The 18,715-nt window shown below is 39.0% G+C and overlaps 1 protein-coding gene across 5 annotated transcripts in view; it reads right to left on the minus strand.

The window, feature by feature from the left end:
* Window positions 1–305: 305 nt before the first annotated feature.
* The window catches only part of PRTFDC1 (phosphoribosyl transferase domain containing 1), a 49,594-nt gene continuing 31,184 nt past the window's right edge, over window positions 306–18,715 (minus strand). For 2 of the 5 annotated variants that reach the window (XM_072854465.1, XM_072854463.1), the window contains 5 exons: window positions 6,317–6,334; window positions 4,797–4,879; window positions 4,335–4,381; window positions 2,262–2,338; window positions 306–1,626 (listed from right to left, as the gene is read on the minus strand). In XM_072854465.1, coding sequence (XP_072710566.1) covers window positions 1,579–1,626; window positions 2,262–2,338; window positions 4,335–4,381; window positions 4,797–4,879; window positions 6,317–6,334 — 273 coding nt within the window. In that variant the 3' untranslated portion in view covers window positions 306–1,578. Of the gene's footprint in view, window positions 1,627–2,261; window positions 2,339–3,542; window positions 3,659–4,334; window positions 4,382–4,796; window positions 4,880–6,316; window positions 6,335–18,715 lie in introns of all 5 variants that reach the window. The other 3 variants (XM_072854466.1, XM_072854464.1, XR_012041222.1) reach the window with 2 other exon arrangements.

An 18,715-nucleotide genomic window follows, 5' to 3' on the forward strand; every position in this document is an offset into this window, starting at 1 on the left:
TTCTTCTCTAAAACAGAAGAAAGTTTTTCTATGAGGGAAAGCTTTTCAACAGAAATCTTTAAAAATATAGGTTAAAAGAGTAAAGAAGAGAGGGCTAAAGCATTTCTCTAGCAACCACAATAATTCTTTGATCTTACTTCTTCATGCCATTAACATCATGGATTTTATGCAAATAACAATAGCTTATGAGCCACAGGATACATGCATAAGGTATGTTTAGATTACCAGTTAAATGCGTATTTTTGAAGAGCTTTTACGGGATGTGCGAAATATGCTGAAGCAGGAAAATAAACAACTGTCCAATGTAACACTTGTTCTTACCATTTCTTTATTAGTTTAAAGGAACCCGAAGCTAATAACAATCTGCCTCTTACAGTTCAGAGCAAAGCTATTGATACACAGCTACCTACTTCGCATTGGCTTCCCTCGGGAAGTTGTTGAGAACAGTTACATACAGTACAGAATTACATTTTTCACACTTAATACAGCATGTAAATTAACAAACTTCTTCAAACATGATGTATAAGGGAAGGAAGGAATCTCTAGAGTCTACCGTATTCATGGGTTAACTTGTTTTCTATGTTTTTCCTATACATTTTTTTCTTTTTTTTATACAAGTCTTCTCCAACATTCTCAGAGCTGTATTCTTAAAGATGACAAATGGTTACAAAAAGTCTCAACTCAGACATGCTACAAAAATCAAATCATAACTGAGTAATTGCCTGACTAGCATTAAACTTTTGTTCTTAATGAGGTTTAATTAAGAATATACGCACAGGAGAACACTGTTAATTTTTTTACTTGTTTGTGTCCTAAAGAAGTAAAAGGATACCATGCAGAAATTGAAACCTGCCTAGCATTGTTTTCTCGATTAAAATTCAGCATGTTAAATAGGTTAGATCTATGGCTACATGACATACCAAAACCATGACATCTTCCAAGTTCAGATCACCAGTGTCTTGCAAAGGTTCGTTTTGTACCAGCACTCTAGTTCAGTGCATTCTGAGAGTTAAAACGTCTGTTTGGAAGAGGCAGTAATGAACTGCCAGAAATGTATTACCATACAACATACAGCTTCAGCTGAAACTTTTGAGTTGTGGAATTAAATCAAAATAATGTTTTCAATTTGGCAGCAGCATATCTGACCAAGACTAAAGGGATGCTGAAGTCAATAAAATTCTATAAAATAAACTTCACGCACAGAATGGCACTTTTGAATGATCTCACACAACACAGTGAAATACATGAATTGTAATGGGTAGAATGATGGACTGAATGAAGAAAAGATGCATTCACAATGAGACTTGAGGCAGACAAATTATTTGTCAAAAGGCATCTTATGCGGTAATTTTAATACTTAAAAAAGGTAGGATATTTCAAAGCCCTCTACTTCACATTTTAGATAGGAGCTCTCACTTCTGTAAATTTTAATCAGTATCTCTAGAGTAAACCCCTTATTATACTGAGTTGACAGAAACACAAGTCAGTTGAACCGCTCTTCTGGGAGATGCTTGAGGGAGTGTAGTCAAATTTCTGCTTCACTGAGCTTACAAATCTTCAGGTGAGGATGTTATTGCTTCAGACCCTGTATTTTGCTTTGCCATGATCATTGATAACACATATGTGCTGAAAAAAATATAACACTGATTGCAACAGCATAGTTGATTACATCATTAATTATTAACAAATTGTTCAGAAATACTTTTGCTTGACCGATCTAGTGATCTTGTAATTAACCCTTCCTTTCCAGAGACCTCGAACTGAATTCTGATTTCACTTTCTAGCTACAGCAAGTTTTCCCACTTGCAATTCCCAGCTTTGAGGTCCACCCCTGGGAGTACCACAGGAAGCAAAGGCAAAGCTTGCACCTTTTTTCCATCATTATCTCGCTGAAAAAAGGGGCAGGCAACATGGCAGCAAAGTCCAAACTTCTCTGAACTGTAGCTGTGTTTCACTTTTTACTGCTGCCTCTGCACACACTGGGAATGGTGGACCTGTGAAGTCCTAGGCTCACAGAAGATGGAAGCATAGCAGAGGTACAACTTCTGCTCTTAGGGGGAAGAGATGGGGAGGAACCGTTCACAGCGCTGAGCAGTGACTCCTTTGGATTATTTGAGGTTTTGCAGGGAATTCTACACTCACTGAAAGGATCCCAACCATGACATTAAGGCCCCAGGGAGGAGGCAAATTATGGGGTATTTAAGAAGCCCTGGAAAAGTAAAACAGTAACTTTTTTAACTATTTTTTTTTAAGAAACTTACGTTTAGATCTCTGAAGTGCTCGTTGTAGTCTAAGGCATAACCTACCACAAATAAATCTGGAATTTCAAATCCGTAATCTGTATTGAGACAAATAACAAACACCATCAATACAAGATCAGTGGCAATTATATAGCCCTTAAATTCATGTGTTGGTTCTCTGACAAGCAAACTATAGATATACGTAGTCAGTTGAGGTTATGGTACTTTTGACTCTGAGACATCAAGGTCAGCAGTAGCCTGATACCCAGTTCCCGCTCACAGACTATTTGTGACAGGCATGTGAATAGTCAGTGGAGTGCAGGAGAGTTGTGTACAATTATCAGTGGCACAATGGATATATTGCGGAAGGAAGCCAAAATCAGAGCTGAAAAATTCTGCCTACATTTGGAAGCTCCATTGGTATACGTGTGTGATGACAACTGTCCAGTATCACACTAACGATGAAAAAAAGGTATGATTTTAATTCAGAAGTAACTGTCAGAGATTTATATATTTTCTTCTGAGAAGAGCAAAAACTATTTTGCATATTATGCTACCAAAACATGTCAAATGCTTCTTAAATTAAAGCCCCAACCTTATGAAGACTCATGCACATACTTAACAAAGTAAATGCACGCAGTGTAGCTGAATCATACAACTCACACACTTCAAGCTAAGCATAGGCCTGTATCTTTTTGAGTGTGAAGGTCTGTGCAGTATCAGCACTATATGAAACAAGTTAAGACTCTTTCTGAATTGTTCACTAAGTAACTAGAGAAAAACACAACCTTATGGGCACAAAAATAGGTCAGCATAAAAAATTTTACAGGTATTCAAGGAATTTATTCAATTGTTAAAAATTGTGGGTAATCGACACTTTGGAATCATAAATTTGGGTAAGTTAGCAAATGACACAGCACTGTCAGTGATTTACAAGAGTGATCTCTGATGTTTTATAAAATTCATCACAGTATGAATAAACAAGGATAAAACCAGTTTCATTTTACAAGTTGTTACATAAAAATATTAAGCTACCCTTCGTGAAGTAATTTTGTTGTATTTTTTATATGTTTAACATTAGTGAATGCAGTTGAATATATACTTTAATTTACTGGATTAAATTCTAAATGTTAAAAATACCACTGTATAAAAAGTTGTACAACGAAATGTTTGGGTCACAGTTCAGATTATTAGGCTAAAACCGCAGGGCCATGCTCAACACGGAGTAACTTTTGCTTCATGAAGTTTCCCTCTCTCCCACATCCCAAATCAAGACCCTTCATGCTGCCTCCTGGTACTCACCTGCCTACTCTCCTTCTACCCTCCTCCCAGCTCAGCTGACCAGAGCCTTCTTCAGTAGCAAATACTGGTCGATCTCTTCTAGATGGATCTATTCTTTTCAGTATTTAGCCACATACCTGTTATTACATCATTTATTCTAATAAGTCTAACATGACAATAGCTTGGTATAGCTCCATTTATGGCTTCATCATAGCACAGTACAAGTACCAATAATTCAGACAGAAGTGGTGCTGGTGTGACACAAACAGAGCAGCAGGAGGAAGTTTAAAAAGCCCAATTTATCTTTTGCTTTTTGGGGGGTGGGATTTAATTATAGTATCATTGTTTACCCTTTAAACAACAATACTTTTCAAAAAATAAGAAAAAGTGTTATTCTGTTATAAAAATGTAAAACTTGTGAATAACTAGGTTACAATAAAACACCTTTCAGGTTCAGATGGAATCCTGCAGCTCCTCCAGAGAGATGCAATGAAGAAACAAAAGGAAGGAATGGACTTTCTCTTCTGTATGTTTGTCAGAGACAGAAGATAAAACACTCACCTTTCATGGATAAAATTAAACCCTTTCATAACTTCCCTATAAAGTTAGTACTCTGCAGAAACCATCATACTATAAGGAGGCTAGGCTTTCCAAACCACAATTATAGAAATCCTTCCATTGCATCCCATAGTCCCATTGACAACTGATATTTTGCAATGCTTCTAGCAGTCCATAGAATGATGTGAAAGGCAAGTGGTAGAATAGTGGTAACTTCTTATACTGTCATGTACAGATTTTCACAACAACACTTACAATCTGGTCTGTACCCATCAGGCCGAGATGTTCTTTTCACCAACAAACTGTAATTAAAAACAAAATAAACTCCATGTAAATCTAGATATTTACCTGAATAACATGCAAAAAACCTATTCCCTTTATCAAAAAACTTCCGAGACATGTGAATCACTGTTCTCGTTCTGCTTCTCCTCCCAACAACCTCCTGATGGCAGGGAAGAGATGGGTGTGTTCCCCTTCAAAGTCCATCAGTGCCAGTCTTGAAATGGCTGAAGGGTCATTGCCACTGCAGAACAATACAAAAGCATTTCCTCTCCTTCCCTCCACCCTCCTCTTAGGGACTCAGGCAGCTCCTCTGCAGAGCTCCCCATGCGATACTGCAGCATCGAATTAAAGCAGGATCTCGGAATGGGAACCTCCACTGGAAAATATGTTGGGCTAGACTAGTTAATTACTAAGTTTTGTGATCGTTTTACTCACCTTGCCACTTTAATCATTTTTGGCTTGTATTTTTCTATATTATTAAGCAGAACCTTCATAGTCCTTCCAGTTCCAACAATATCCTTACAAAACATGAAAAACAGAATAAGTAAAAAACAAAAGAAAGCTGAAAGAGGAAATCTGGGCAATGACTGAGCCGTTCCACCTTCTTATTTTGTGGAAATGATGTGTTTTTCCCAGTGTATTGTAAGCTACATTCAAAAAAGGTTATAACTGAGCTCACGCTCTTTGAAGCAAGCACTTTCTACTCATAAAATAATCAGTTAAAGTACTATCCACTTCCTCTTGAAAATAGCTGTTTCTAGTACTTGGGATGTAACACGGGACTGGAGATGACTCTACTGGGCACTGCAAGGATGCAGGGATCCTACTTTTCATATTATGCTCAAGACTACAGTATGTCAGCATCTCTCCATGTCAGGGCTAAATCTGCCCTATTTGTTGTTTTATTGGTCCAGTACAAATGAGTATTCTCCAGAGCTGCTGTACCCAACCTGATCTGAATGAGACCAGTAGATACCCTGCTACAAAACTGACCGTGACATGGAGAGCAGCTGTTGATCCTGAACTCTGTGGGTGTGCATTTTTCATTAGCAACACCTTGTCTCTGCTCCCCAGCTATCTAATAGCATTAACAAAATTTGCTGCGGACATTTTTCATTTCTGTTACAGCGGTTAGCATTAGCAAATACGGAGCTCCTAGCAGCTATTCAGGTAAGAAGCCATCTCTGTGGCTGATGACTTTTTTCCCTCCTTTGCTAAGAAAAGACATTCCAACATTTATACATTTCCTTCATTACACTGTCCAGCTTACTTCCCACACAAGCAGACGGGGCCTGAAATGCCAGTCAGATCCTCACGTGCTCTCTAACTGTCCCAGTTGCATTTCCATTTTAGAAGAGAATCACCTACGTTAATTAAGAGAGAATCTGCAGCACCAGTGAGGTGACACATTCTTTTCCTCTACAGCTGAACACTGTCAATTTACATCAGCAACGTATCTGTGATGGGCCCTCCCCAGGGGACACTGCAGGATGCAATGCTAATGAGCAGGAACTTGAGAGAATGACTGACATTCTCAACCAGCATGTGAACAACCCTGAAGTTGTACAGCATGTGCAGGGCTATGCTACTATTTCAAAGTCATGCAACTGAGAAGCGCAGGGCATCACTGCAGTTGATTCATTGTCCTCCAAGGAACAGAACAACTTGCAGAACAGGAGTTGAAACCACAGAAAGAACAAATCAAATGACGCAGAAACAAAGACTCCTTGGTATCACAAGGCAGAGTACCAATTAGAGCGGCAGCAATGTAGTTTGATCCGTCATGCAATTGCAAAAAGACTCAGAGGTCATTAAGCAAATCAAGCCATCTCCCTCTTCACCACCTCCCAGCTGAAGAAGTGTAAACACAGACGGGTTTTAGAAACTGAAAACACAATTCCGACTTGACTCTGTGACTTCATCTAAGTACAATATGACATAAACACCCAACTTACCTCCACAATTAGAACATTCTGAAAAAAAACAAACAAAAAGGAATAGAATTACACAATATTCACAAACTAAAATAAACAAACGTTTGAAAAAGTGAAACTAAGATAGATAGGTCTGTGTGCATACGTACAACACAGTAGGACACAAGGAGTTTCCTGTTTCATTTCTGTGCCCTGAAAAAGAGCCAGCCATAAGAGAAAGCCCTGCAGTCAGGGGCTATGACTTTACTGAGCTCTGTCTAGATTATCCTCTTTGTGCACCAACGGATGTAGCTTCAGAAAATAAAATTAGATGGAAGAAATCCAAAAGGGATGAGCTTCATTTCAGTGTGTCTAGCCATGTACTACAGTGTACTCTGTAGTCCACTAAAATACTATTTCTGATGTTAATATGAGACTACAGCAATAATATTGTTACTCTGAAATAAATGCTCCTTGCCCCCGCCCCCCAGAAACTTCACGGTAAAGGATTACAGGCCAAGTTGTACCACCCATTCTCGTACTGTGAAGCACCCTCTTTCTCTTCAAATACTGCTGCTGAAATCAGTAGTATTACTTGAGGAGAAGGGGAATGGTCCAGTCAAGAGCAGTGATGTCAAGCCTTATGAGAGCATGATCACACAGGCAGATCTTTTTGCTGAAATGGTTCATCACTGTTCCAGGAATCACAATATCTAAGGTGACTTCTGTTCTTCTATTAAAAGCAATAATAAGAAGTAATGTCCTTATTAGAAGAAATAAAAATGTATTTATTAGTGGGCATCATCACATGCATGTTCAAAGGGATGGACTCTTACAATCTTGCATTAAGATCTACTTTCTGAGGTGAAACCTGCAATAGCAGGAGGAAAGTTATTTCACAAATACACAAATCTATCCATCTATCTATGTATGTATCTTACATGCATGTGCACATTGTACGTCCCACAAAACGCTAAGACAGATAGTTTCATATCCATGCAGTATTCACCACACTAGCTTACATTTCACTTCCTTTCTATCAGGCTTGTTGGCTTTGCTACATACATAACGTGGAGACTGTCTAACTTCTTTTTCCGTCACAGAATCGCAAGGTTGAGAGTTCCGAGAAAGACCCAAACACCATGGAGAAGGAGTGTGTGAAGAGAGTGTGCTCATAAACAGCACACCTTTGACAGTTTCATTAACTGATATGTAATTCTTTTTTTAATCTTCAAAACAGAAATTATTAATATAGATTATCCATATTTATATTCATACTGCAGTTCCTCCCAACAATCACAGTGCTTGGTAGGGAGACATAGCATGCTTCCTGCATCAACCACTGCAGAAACATGTTACCACACACTGTATTATACCTGGGTGCTTCTGAAATGGCAAAACACTTGGTAAAGGTGTGGAGGGAACTCCTGGTAGTAGTTCAGCAGATGTCAGCAATGGAGATATCACTCAAGAAAGCCACTAATTTAGACTGAGCTCCAGTGGAATGCATATTAATCTTGGAGGGTGGCTCCTTTTTGGTGTTTTCATAACAGGTTTCACTGGTGGTTATCCTGCTTGGCACTCCTGACTTTCCAACTCTCAGCTGCTGACACAGACAACTCTGGATCTGAAAGACCTAGTCCTGTGGAGGTAAAAAGTCAAAGGCGTCTTAACAACAAAAGTCCAAAGACACCCTGCCTCTAGAAATGTCTTCCTTCAAGAAAGAATGGAAGTATGTCAGTCTTCTAGATAAGATGAAGAGACCAAAACCATTTTCAGGAGAAGCTTATGACAGGTGTGCAAGGATACATTTTCTTGAAGGAAGCCATTTGGATCGAAAAAGAGTTTGGCTCTCATCTGGCTTTGGATGAAGTCATAATTAGGAAAAACATTTCCAAAGACTAGCCCAGGACACCTGGGTCTGAGGCATAAGCAAATCACTTGATTCAGTCAGTGGACACCTGAAGATTATGTGCAGGAGTAATGGTTTAACCATCCCCCAGGGAACTTGCACAGCTTGTGATATATGTAAATATTTTTGTGTGTATATATACATACACACCCATACATATAAATATATATGATATAGGGAGAGAGCAGAAGAGTTGACAAGGAAAGAACCGCACCAGAACTAAAGACGAAAATGAACTCCTTTAGTACCAGCAAAGAGTCCAGGATGACTGCAAGTGGCACCTGGTAAGAGAGGCTGACCTGACATCAGCCTGACATCCTGCCCTGTTCTGCCAGTTTCGTGCATCTCTTGCTGCTCTTCATACTGTTGACAAGAACTTTCCTCCCAAAGGAAAAGCACAGATCTTCTAGTGACAAGAGCTATCCAGCCCCTATGGCATGAGATGGGACATACCAAAACTGACATGGCAGAGGGCTGCAAAGTCTTGCATTAGCAGACTGTGTCAGGGTGCAGCAAAGGCCGGTTGCTCCCGGAGTGAAGGGCAGCCATGAGCCGAGTGCAATAACACAGCTGGCAGTGCAGGGGCCTCGCCAGCCAGGGCCCAGCCCCACAGTGCCCCAACGAGGCGAGCGGGCAGACCCGAGACTTGTTCAACCAAGAGTGCCTATCATCAGGTGAGTTCATGGTGACGAGGCAGATCTGAGGTCAAGCTGGGATGTCAATCCACAGGTTGGGATCAGGTCCAGTGAGAGTAACCATGATCAAACACAGCCCACTGATCTCCAGGCAGGTCCGTAGTGATGAGACAGGTCTGAGGTTAAACTGCGAAGTCAGGCCGTGAGTTAGGGTCTGGATCAACATCTGTAGTAACGTACAGGCATGGCTGTAGCTGAGCTGAAGATTGGTACCCATACAGCATAGCTCAGGCATAGACTAAAAGCCCAGGGCTGAGCTGAACTGAGGCTCCTGTGCCCACAGGTGTGGGTAGGGGCCCCAAGTGACACAGGTCATGGCCATTAAGGCCTATGAATGCACACAGGGCTGTAACAGATTGAGAAAAGCATAGTCCTGGGACATTTCGTTGATAGACAAATACGTTTCTTTGCTACGACAGCTGTTTCAGCTATCCTATCATGAGCAGCAATAGGGATTCTCTTGCTTACTCACAAGTGGAAATCATAAAATTAGACAGAATGAGGGGACAGCAGCCTCCCTAGCCATGGAATCGGAATTAAACCAATAGGGAGGAGCAGACCTTACTAATTAACTTGTGAGAAAAAAATCGTATACATTAATAGAAAATGGGGCTGAGGATACCATGAAAGGTTATCAAGACTATTCTGTTGGCCCGAAGAATCAACTTAAAACTATCCCTCACAGATACCTGATTTACCTGTTCTTGAACATGATGAGGACTTCAGAACCTCCCCAGGCAATGTGTCTCAGTGCCTCATTATCTAAGAGCAAAAATACAGTTAGAAAAATTCTGTTGCTATTTGACCTGAACTTGTTTTGCAGTGGACATAGAAAAAGCTTTATTTTCTTCTCTTTTTAACTTCTTCTATATTTGAAGACAGATGTATTTCCTCAGTTTCCTCTTCTTCAGATTAACCAACACCTATTTATTCAACATTTTCTCACAAGTTATATTTTCTATCTTTCTGATCATTCTTTTGTTCTCCTCTGGAACCTGTCAGGTTGGTCAGAATCCTTCTCCAGTTGTGGTGCCCCAAACCGGAGAGAAGCCCTTTCCAGTGTCAAGAAGAATAAAAGAACCACTTTGTATGCTCTACAAATAATCCTCCTTTCTATATATTCCAGTACAACAGTTACATCTTTTATAAAGGTATGCTGTTGTCTCATGTGCAACTTGTGATCCACCTATCGTCTCCAGGTCAGAACTGTTGCTTAGTCAGTCCTTCCTCACTTGCACTTATGCGAAAGATTACTTTCTATATAAACACAGAAGTTAGTATACATCTTTATTGTCATTACATGTCATTCTTTGAACCAAATTCTTAAAATAATTTCTTAAGATCATAATACTATCTTGTAGTATTTTTCCAGGTAGTATCACTAGCATTAAATGCTAATGCCATCTTTAAAATAATGAATTAAATATTGTATAGTCCCTGGAGAATGTCCTTTAATGCATCCAGTCTGACAGTGAAACATAATTAACTGTTTCTTGAGAACAGCTTTCCAACCAGTTATACTGTCTAATAGAAATTTAATCTTGTCTACATTTCCTTATCACAAATGACTCATATGAAGGAAGAAGATTAACATGGATCCAGACATGCCTGAAGGGTTTGTCTGGCCACAAGACTGATAGTCACCTGCGCGTGACTTCAGCTGAAATGTAAGATCTCATATTTATTGACTAACTTGAGAAGGAAGAATATTGGTGGACCCTGAAATTGTCTGACCAGCATTCTGTTATTCTTTCCTCTTCTCCTCAGAGTCAAGGAGTCCCACAGTTGCAAATGATATGCATTGGGATATTTGGTCCTTTGAAGGTCCCTTTAATCAGGCAGTTGTCTAGGTCAGGAAACACAGATTCTGCTTTGTATTATGCACATTCTCATTATTTCCAAAACATGGATGAGGATTTTCTGTGCCATGGAGAAATCTTGTATGTAAGGACTTTGTAGTGGAAAAGCGACTATAAAATATTTAGATATGAAAACATTCTGTATATATAAATAAGCAGGCATCCTGATCATTGAGAGTTATGCATTAATCCCTGTTTTGATTAGGCAGGGTTACTGTGACTAAAGTCATCATAGTTTTGCTTATGACTGAAGGCATTCAAAATGGTTTGCCATCCTCTGGTACCAGAAACCATCTCCTACAAAAACGAAATGATGTGCTGGGAAACTGTATTGCTACCTATCCCCTACCTTTCTCCTGTTGAAGCAGGCTACTGACAGAAAAGGGATGGCATAGCAGAGTAGTAAAGGAACAAACTGCCAAGAAATGTTTTGATATACAATATCCAAGACTAGATAGTGGTGATGTGTAACTAAAACTGGTTGAAATAAATTAGCTTATCCTTGAGCAGATGGATAGAAGGAGATAAAAGAAGAATGCAATGGATACAACAAATTGGTACATTATCAGTAATGTCACCATCATCCTAAAAGCCCAGCTGGCTGCATCCAGCATATCTTGTGAAAGGTCACAGTTAGGTGAAAGACCTTACTCAGCTTCACCATGAAATCCACCGGTGAGCTGGTGGGCAGGAGACTGATGAAACTCACCAGCTTGTGGTGCTACAGCAGTAACTGATAGCTGGACAAACAATAGGAAGCTAAAGGACGCTGAAGAAAATATCTTTTTTCAAGTATATGTGTTGGAAGCTCCTGGAACATAGACCAAAACTGTTCTGTCCTTTCAGATATATCTGAAGCAATTGAAGAGGAGGAAACCACAAGAAAAGAGAAGTGATCCGGCCTTCTGGCATGCACTTGATATTTTCTGTCTATTTTTGGAGCTTGGAGAACAGGAAATAGGAATATTTACTGACATGTTGACTAGACTGAAGATGGCTAAATTTCTGAGTAGAGCCATCTTCACCAATACAATCTGTGAAGTATGTCCAGAAATCTAATAACAGTGCTAATAGATCTTACAGTGAGACACAGAGAACAGTCAGTTTTCTAAAATATGTCCTGGAAAGATTTCTTACATGGTCCAAATAAAGAAGGGGCGATGGCTCAACTCTCAGAGACTGAAGCACCTTTCTACTGAGTTGTTGCAAGAGAATCAGCAGCTTTCATTCCTGATGGATCAGAGGGATGGTTGGGAGCTGATAGATATGGATGACTGTGATTCATCCTGTGTTTACAGCTGTTTCTACCAGGTAGCTGGCAGGAAGTAGGCTGGTGCAATACAGAATCATAGAATATCTCAAGTTGGAAGGGACCCATAAGGATCATCGAGTCCAACTCCCTGCTCCTCACAGGACTACCTAAAACTAAATCATATGACTAAGAGCGTCGTCCAGATGCCCCTTGAATTCTGACAGGCTTGGTGCCATGCCCTGGGGAGTCTGTTCCAGTGACCGACCACCCTCTCAGTGAAGAACCTTTTTCTAATATCCAATCTGAACTTCCCCTGATGCAGCTTCATTCCATTTCCTCGTGTCCTATCGCTGGTCACCAGAGAGAGGAGATCAGCACCTCCCCCTCCACTGCCCGCCTTGAGGAAGGTGTAGACTGCGATGAGGGCACCCCTCAGCCTTCTCTTCTCCAAGCTGAACGAACCAAGTGACCTCAGCTGCTCCTCATAAGTCTTGCCCTCAAGACCTTTCACCATCTTGGTCGCCCTCCTCTGGACACACTCCAGTAGTTCGATATCCTTCTTATATTGAGGTGCCCAAAACTGTACACAGTACGCACCAGCGCACTGTAGAGTGGGACAATCACCTCCCTCGACCAGCTAGCTATGCTGTGCTCGATGCACCCCAGGACATGGTTGGCCCTTTTGGCTGCCAGGGCACACTGTTGACTCATACTCAACTTGCCATCAACCCAAACCCCCAGATCTCTTTCTGCGGGGCTGCTTTCCAGCCTCTCCTCCCCCAGTTTGTACGTATAACCAGGATTACCCCGTCCCAGGTGGAGAATCCGGCACTTGCTCTTGTTAAATTTCATACGGTTGGTGATTGCCCAGCTCTCTAGCCTATCCAGATCTCTCTGTAAGGCCCTTCTACCCTCGAGGGAGTCCACAGCTCCTCCTGGTTTAGCGTCATTGGCAAAGTTACTTAATGTACATTCGATTCCTGCATTTATAAAAACATTAAAGAGCACTGGCCCTACAATTGTACTCTAACTGTGTTTTTAAATGCAAAAGGGTGCTGCGAAGTTTAAAATTCCCCAGTTTTGAGTGATCAGGGTGCACACAACTTGTGACTCTGCACATGGACATTTGCACTGAGCAGAAATAGTATTTGTGGTGTGAACTGGATCTACACAAAAATAAAATTTGTGCTCTCATATCCTTTTTTAGACAGTAGTAGAAATGGTTCATAGAAGCATGTCTTGGGACATCTGGAAAAAGCAGGTTTTTGACAAGATTAGTACTATGTAAAATGAAGAAGAAATAATTTCTAATCCCTGCATTCCATGTGAATTTGTCTCTCATGTTAGAGACACATTTTCACTTTTATAGTAAATGTAAATGTATCTGTGAATTTTAAAATTTTTAATAATGGACCGGAAACCTGCAAAAATTGAAAATCTGTAGTTTACTGCTTTTCAAAGCCACATGAGCTTATACATGGCAAGAAAGTAGGTTGTTATTATAATACACGTAAGAAAAATCCTGACTTGTAATAAGCTGAAAAATACTCTGGCACTGAGTCAATACATTTCTATCGTTTACCTTCCCACAGGTCAGTAATAAATGGAACAATGTCAGCTAACAAGACCAAGCAGAGTAATGAGATCATGTATGCCTCCTGCCTGACAGTAGTAAGTGCTATGAAAACTATTTTTCACCTTCCTGGAAACAATAACAATTTTTTATAGATTTTGATTTTATGTTCCATTTAGAAGACTGATTTGAAAGGACAAATTGCTATGAAATAGCAGTGCTTTGAAATTAGCACTGAGTAAGAGTTTGAGGGAAAGGCTGTCTTTGAATTCACATAAAATGTAAAATTTTAACAAGGTAAAATGCTAAGTTGCAAATTTAGAAAGGGGGCGTATTTCCTGCAAAGCAGAAACTCTACTTAAGTAATCAAATAAACAACCATACTTAATGCAATACTACAGCTAAGAGGACAAACACAGCCCTTGCATGTATAGCAAGAAAATCAGGTAGGTACACAAAGACGGTATTTTCTCCTTAAATGTTTCAGCATAAAATCAGCAGAATAACATGCACATACATTTTTTTTAAAAAGCTGTTAAAAAAAAAACCAGAAAGAACTTAAGACTGAGAAAAGAAGAATGATGTGAGACCTGGAAAAAACACCTTACAGTGAAGTAATGTTTGTAGCAGGAAGTAATAGTTTTTATTTAATTAACAGCCCAGTTCCCAGTGGGAGAACATTTTTCACAAAAGAACTTTGACCTTTCAGCCCACAACCTCAAAGAGACCACAAAATACCTTCAACAGCTGAGCCTGGGAACAAAAATTCAGAACTGCTGTATGCACTAGAAATCATGGACTCAATAAAATACTGGCTTTACGGCACATTATAATCTTCCACTGCAGCTGACCTCCAACTCATTTATCAGTGTTCCACAGCTGATAATTTGCTCTCTTATTTTAGCTCAGAGGAATTCTTAACATTTTTATCTGCCCCTTTGGTCATACGGTAGGTGATCATGTAGGGCAATCACTTTTTTCTCCCAAATTGTCTGATTACCACATTAGGTTAAAATTAAGAGTTTCTCCCAATCTGTACTTAGCTTGAAGGTTGCTGATTCTGTTCAGACCAACAGAAGGATCTGCATGCTTGAAATTTTGTTTCGTCCAACTATATCAATTGCCTAGTATTAATTTCCTGTTATTAATTCTACCTTCAAACCTTGTCTCATCTACATCCTACAGTATGCCAGTACTTTACAGCAGGCTCCCAATGTATTAGTTTATCTAAAAGAAGCTTAAGTAATGACTGGATGATAGGCAAATATGCAACCATATGGCAATATAAATTTGATGATGGCAAGCTACTCAATCTAGTAGGCAAAGGTATTAAAAAAGGCAACTGTGAAAGGCAAAAAGCTATCCAAATTCAGAAGAGAAAATTAGGTTCACCATTTTAACGGTGATGACAGTTGACTGTTGGTAAAACATGCCTGAAGTATGGAGGCTTCTCCATCAAGTCTTCAAATCAAAATAGTTAGTAGTTCAAAAGAGAAACTGTAGGCACAGTGAAGAAATTATCTTTTGGGACCGTTCAATCTAATTACCCAGAAGTTCAGACAAGAATATAATGGTGCTTTTGGACCTTAAACTATAGGAATTCTCTAAACAAAGCCCTGTTTGTCATCAGGCCAAATAACTGTACTGCAAAAAAAAAAAAAAGGAAAATTAACTTTAATGTGGCAAGATTTGCAGAAATGTTTTAGGAAGCAATTAAAAAAGGCAGATTTACCTAAGTCTTGTAAAGCTTATTAAAGGTAAGCAGGTAGCAAGGTTAAAAGAAAGAAGAAGAACTTTTTCACATGCTACTTAAATATGAAACTCCTTGCTATAGGATCTTGTGGGACTAGAGGTGTAACTGGAGTTACAAAGAGATGACACAGATATGGATAACAGTTCTAGCACTGGATGTATTCAAAATGATAGTCCAGATGTAATTTGGATTTTGGAAGTCTCTGCTCTTGCTGTGTTTCATATATCTTTTCCCTAATAAAATTCCAGTTGCCTGCTGTTGAAGACATGATACAAGCCTAGACAGACCTTTCATCCTATTTAGTATGGTGGTAATGGTGGTCTTACAAGTGGAGAAAATACATGGAAATTGGGAATGATGGAAATACTTTTATCTTCGAGTCCCCATTGGTGTCCTGAGTTCCCTCCTCTCTCCTTCTTGGATAAAACTATTCTTAATCTATTTGGGAATACATGTAACATATTGTTAGTTATACCAGCTTATAAAGTATGCATGAATACACATTTGCTGGAAAAGGTGAGTTCTTTTAGACATCCAGTTCCACAGATGAAGGCATATAAGTAAAAAATACAAAAGCCTAAAAAAAAAGATACAGCTCCTTTTTACCTATCTCTATTTCTTTTTTTTGGGGGGGGAGGTGGAAGGCTACAAAATAGAGTATTTTCATTCCCTTTAGTTTAATTTCCATTCAGAAGTCTGCATTTTCAGTTAGATTATTTCTAAAGACACCTTCTTTTCATGTGTACTCCATATCATCAGAAACACGTAAATTGATAATGTGATTCTTCAAACTGAATTGTTAACGGATTATCAGCTTATTCATCATGCCTAGAGTACTTGCTTTCTTAGCATTGTATTTGGGGAACCTCAGGTACGACTGGTTAAACAAGACATTTTATGACAATTTAAGTTAGGCTTGAAGAAGCAGTGACATAGGGCTGAAGAATCATCAGCAAACAGAATTTAAACAATAACGCATCGAGTTTCAGTGAAGAGGTCCAAAGGAAGATACAAGGACTGCTGTTAGAAGTGAAATCATTTTGTGGTATGCACAGGAATGAAATCCACATATACTAACACTTCACCAAGATGTTAGAAAATAATATGAAATACTTTTGAGAAATTAGACATCTAAGTAGGAGCTTTCACAGGGTTCTAAAAAAAGGTCATGCATGTCTGATTTTAGTCTTTTCTGCTGGGCTGATCCACATCTTACGGCATTCCTGAAAGGACAGATACCATATCTCAAGAACGTTATTTTTTTAGACACTCAGTTTAGTCAGTGTCAACTACTGATGGGAGCAACTTGGTTAGTGCATTAAGAGTCTACTTATACAGACTCCAGCTACTTAAAAGTCTGTAAAACTAGTTCAGTATCTCTGAGTTAACAGAGTGAGGGACATAACGGAGGGCATGATGATATGCTCTCACTGACATTTCGTTCTTAGAGAGCACTGTGTTGAATGCTGTACATGCACGTGTTCTGCTTGCAGCCATCTTTACAGCATGCTTCTGTTGTGCACAAGAAGTAGAGCAAATTACCATAATCAATCTAAAGGTAATGCAGGAATGGATCACTGTCTCCATTCTCTTATTTGAAGGAAAAAGTATAATTTTCTGATCATCTGGAATTGGAAGAGGATTTTCTGGACACAGGCGAAATCAACAGAATTATGAACACGTATGATGCAGAAGCAGGTAGACTGGGTGAGCAGATCCCATGTGAAAAATGAGATAGGAAGGCTGGGAAGTTTTCTTTGTACTTTCCTTCCTCCAGAACAGCAACAAAAAAAGAAAATAATGATGAATAGTAGAACAGAAGGAAGTGCAAAGAAAGGTGATTGACTTTGGGGAAGAAAAAAAAATAGTGTCTTTTGCTGTGGAAAAGGCAGCTAAGGATGGCAACTGTCAGAAGAGTAGACAGTATAAAATTTAATTAAGAAAAAACGCAGAACAACAAACATGACTAAAGATGGCAGTTAAGTAGAGGTACTGAAGATGTGGAATGCTTCAAGACACATGAAATCAACTGCTGAAAAGATGAAAAAGGCAAGGCTGCATGTCTGATGATAGGAATACAGTAAGATGTAGAGATGAGTGGGGGACATGACTATTGCAGAAATGTATAGTGGATTTTGTATACTTTTACTGTCATATAAATAGTCTCTCATGTACATAATGTTCTAAAGAGAATACCATTAATTTTTCTGCAAATTTATGGGCATTATTCCAGAAAGGAATGCACAGAGGGAGAGAAAGCACAACATTAGTCAAGGCAGTGAATACTGAAGGAGAAAAAAATAGTAAGTATAGAAGCAACAGAATTCTGAGAAACAAACTTGGAATGGTGAAGTAGAGGATAATAGATATTTTAAATCTAGAGAATAAAACTTTGTGTTACACAGCTGCCACATGTATGGTTTATTAAATACTGAAATGCTAACATATTTAGGAGAATGCTAGAGAAACAGCTCTCAGAACTGTTGTTAGAACCTATGACATGCAGAGAAAATGGTTCAGTAAAATAAAAGAAGAAATGAGAGGCATAAGAAAAGAAAGTGAGATTGCATTATGTTCCTGGAACATCTTCCCATATGACAAATGGGGCAAGAAAATGGTAGATAGGGGATAAATTGATTTAGGTGAGACATATAAAGGAAATTTGGAGATTTTATAGCACAAATCCTGCCAGAAGGAAGTAAGTGCTGCATGGTGGATATCTTCCTCTGAGTGAAACTTCTTTTTGATATGAGCTGATCAGTCGTCTTAGGAGAGCATCACAGTAGTGATGGAGTGCTCAAACTAACACAATGAAGTGCAGAGAGAATACAAGACATTCACTTTCTTTTTTTCTTGATTGCTATTTATTACCTTCTACACTTCTCTGAAAATGCCAAAACCACTGGCTGTCAACAAGATGTACTTAATATGAACAAGGCGAATAGTCTTTCATAAAGAACATGGGCATTGATCCATATTACAGACAGATGGAATATCAGAAATTCACTGGACCCATAATTGTATCATACTAACTACATAACTACTTTAGTTATTAGAAGTTCTTATTAACCTAACAAATAAGAATGATTAATTTTGTTCACGTTCTATGTTATGTAGAAATAGTGATAATGACAAAAATATATGGATCTAATTTTTACATCAAATACATTACACAACTGTAATAAGTATTTAATTGCAAAATTATATCAAGTTTATGATTTTGTCTAACTTGTCTCATTCGCAAGGAGACAAGTCAAAGTGGTATGGGAGCTTTTTTGAAAGGTTACAGGACATATTACACATGGAGTGATACACAGATTGATTCCTGTCAGTAGAAACTCTGGACTACGTGACCAGCTCCGAAGCTCTTGGGACAAAACATACACACATACAAGTG

Source organism: Ciconia boyciana, chromosome 2 (genome assembly GCF_034638445.1).
Source record: "Ciconia boyciana chromosome 2, ASM3463844v1, whole genome shotgun sequence".
Taxonomy (NCBI): domain Eukaryota; kingdom Metazoa; phylum Chordata; class Aves; order Ciconiiformes; family Ciconiidae; genus Ciconia; species Ciconia boyciana.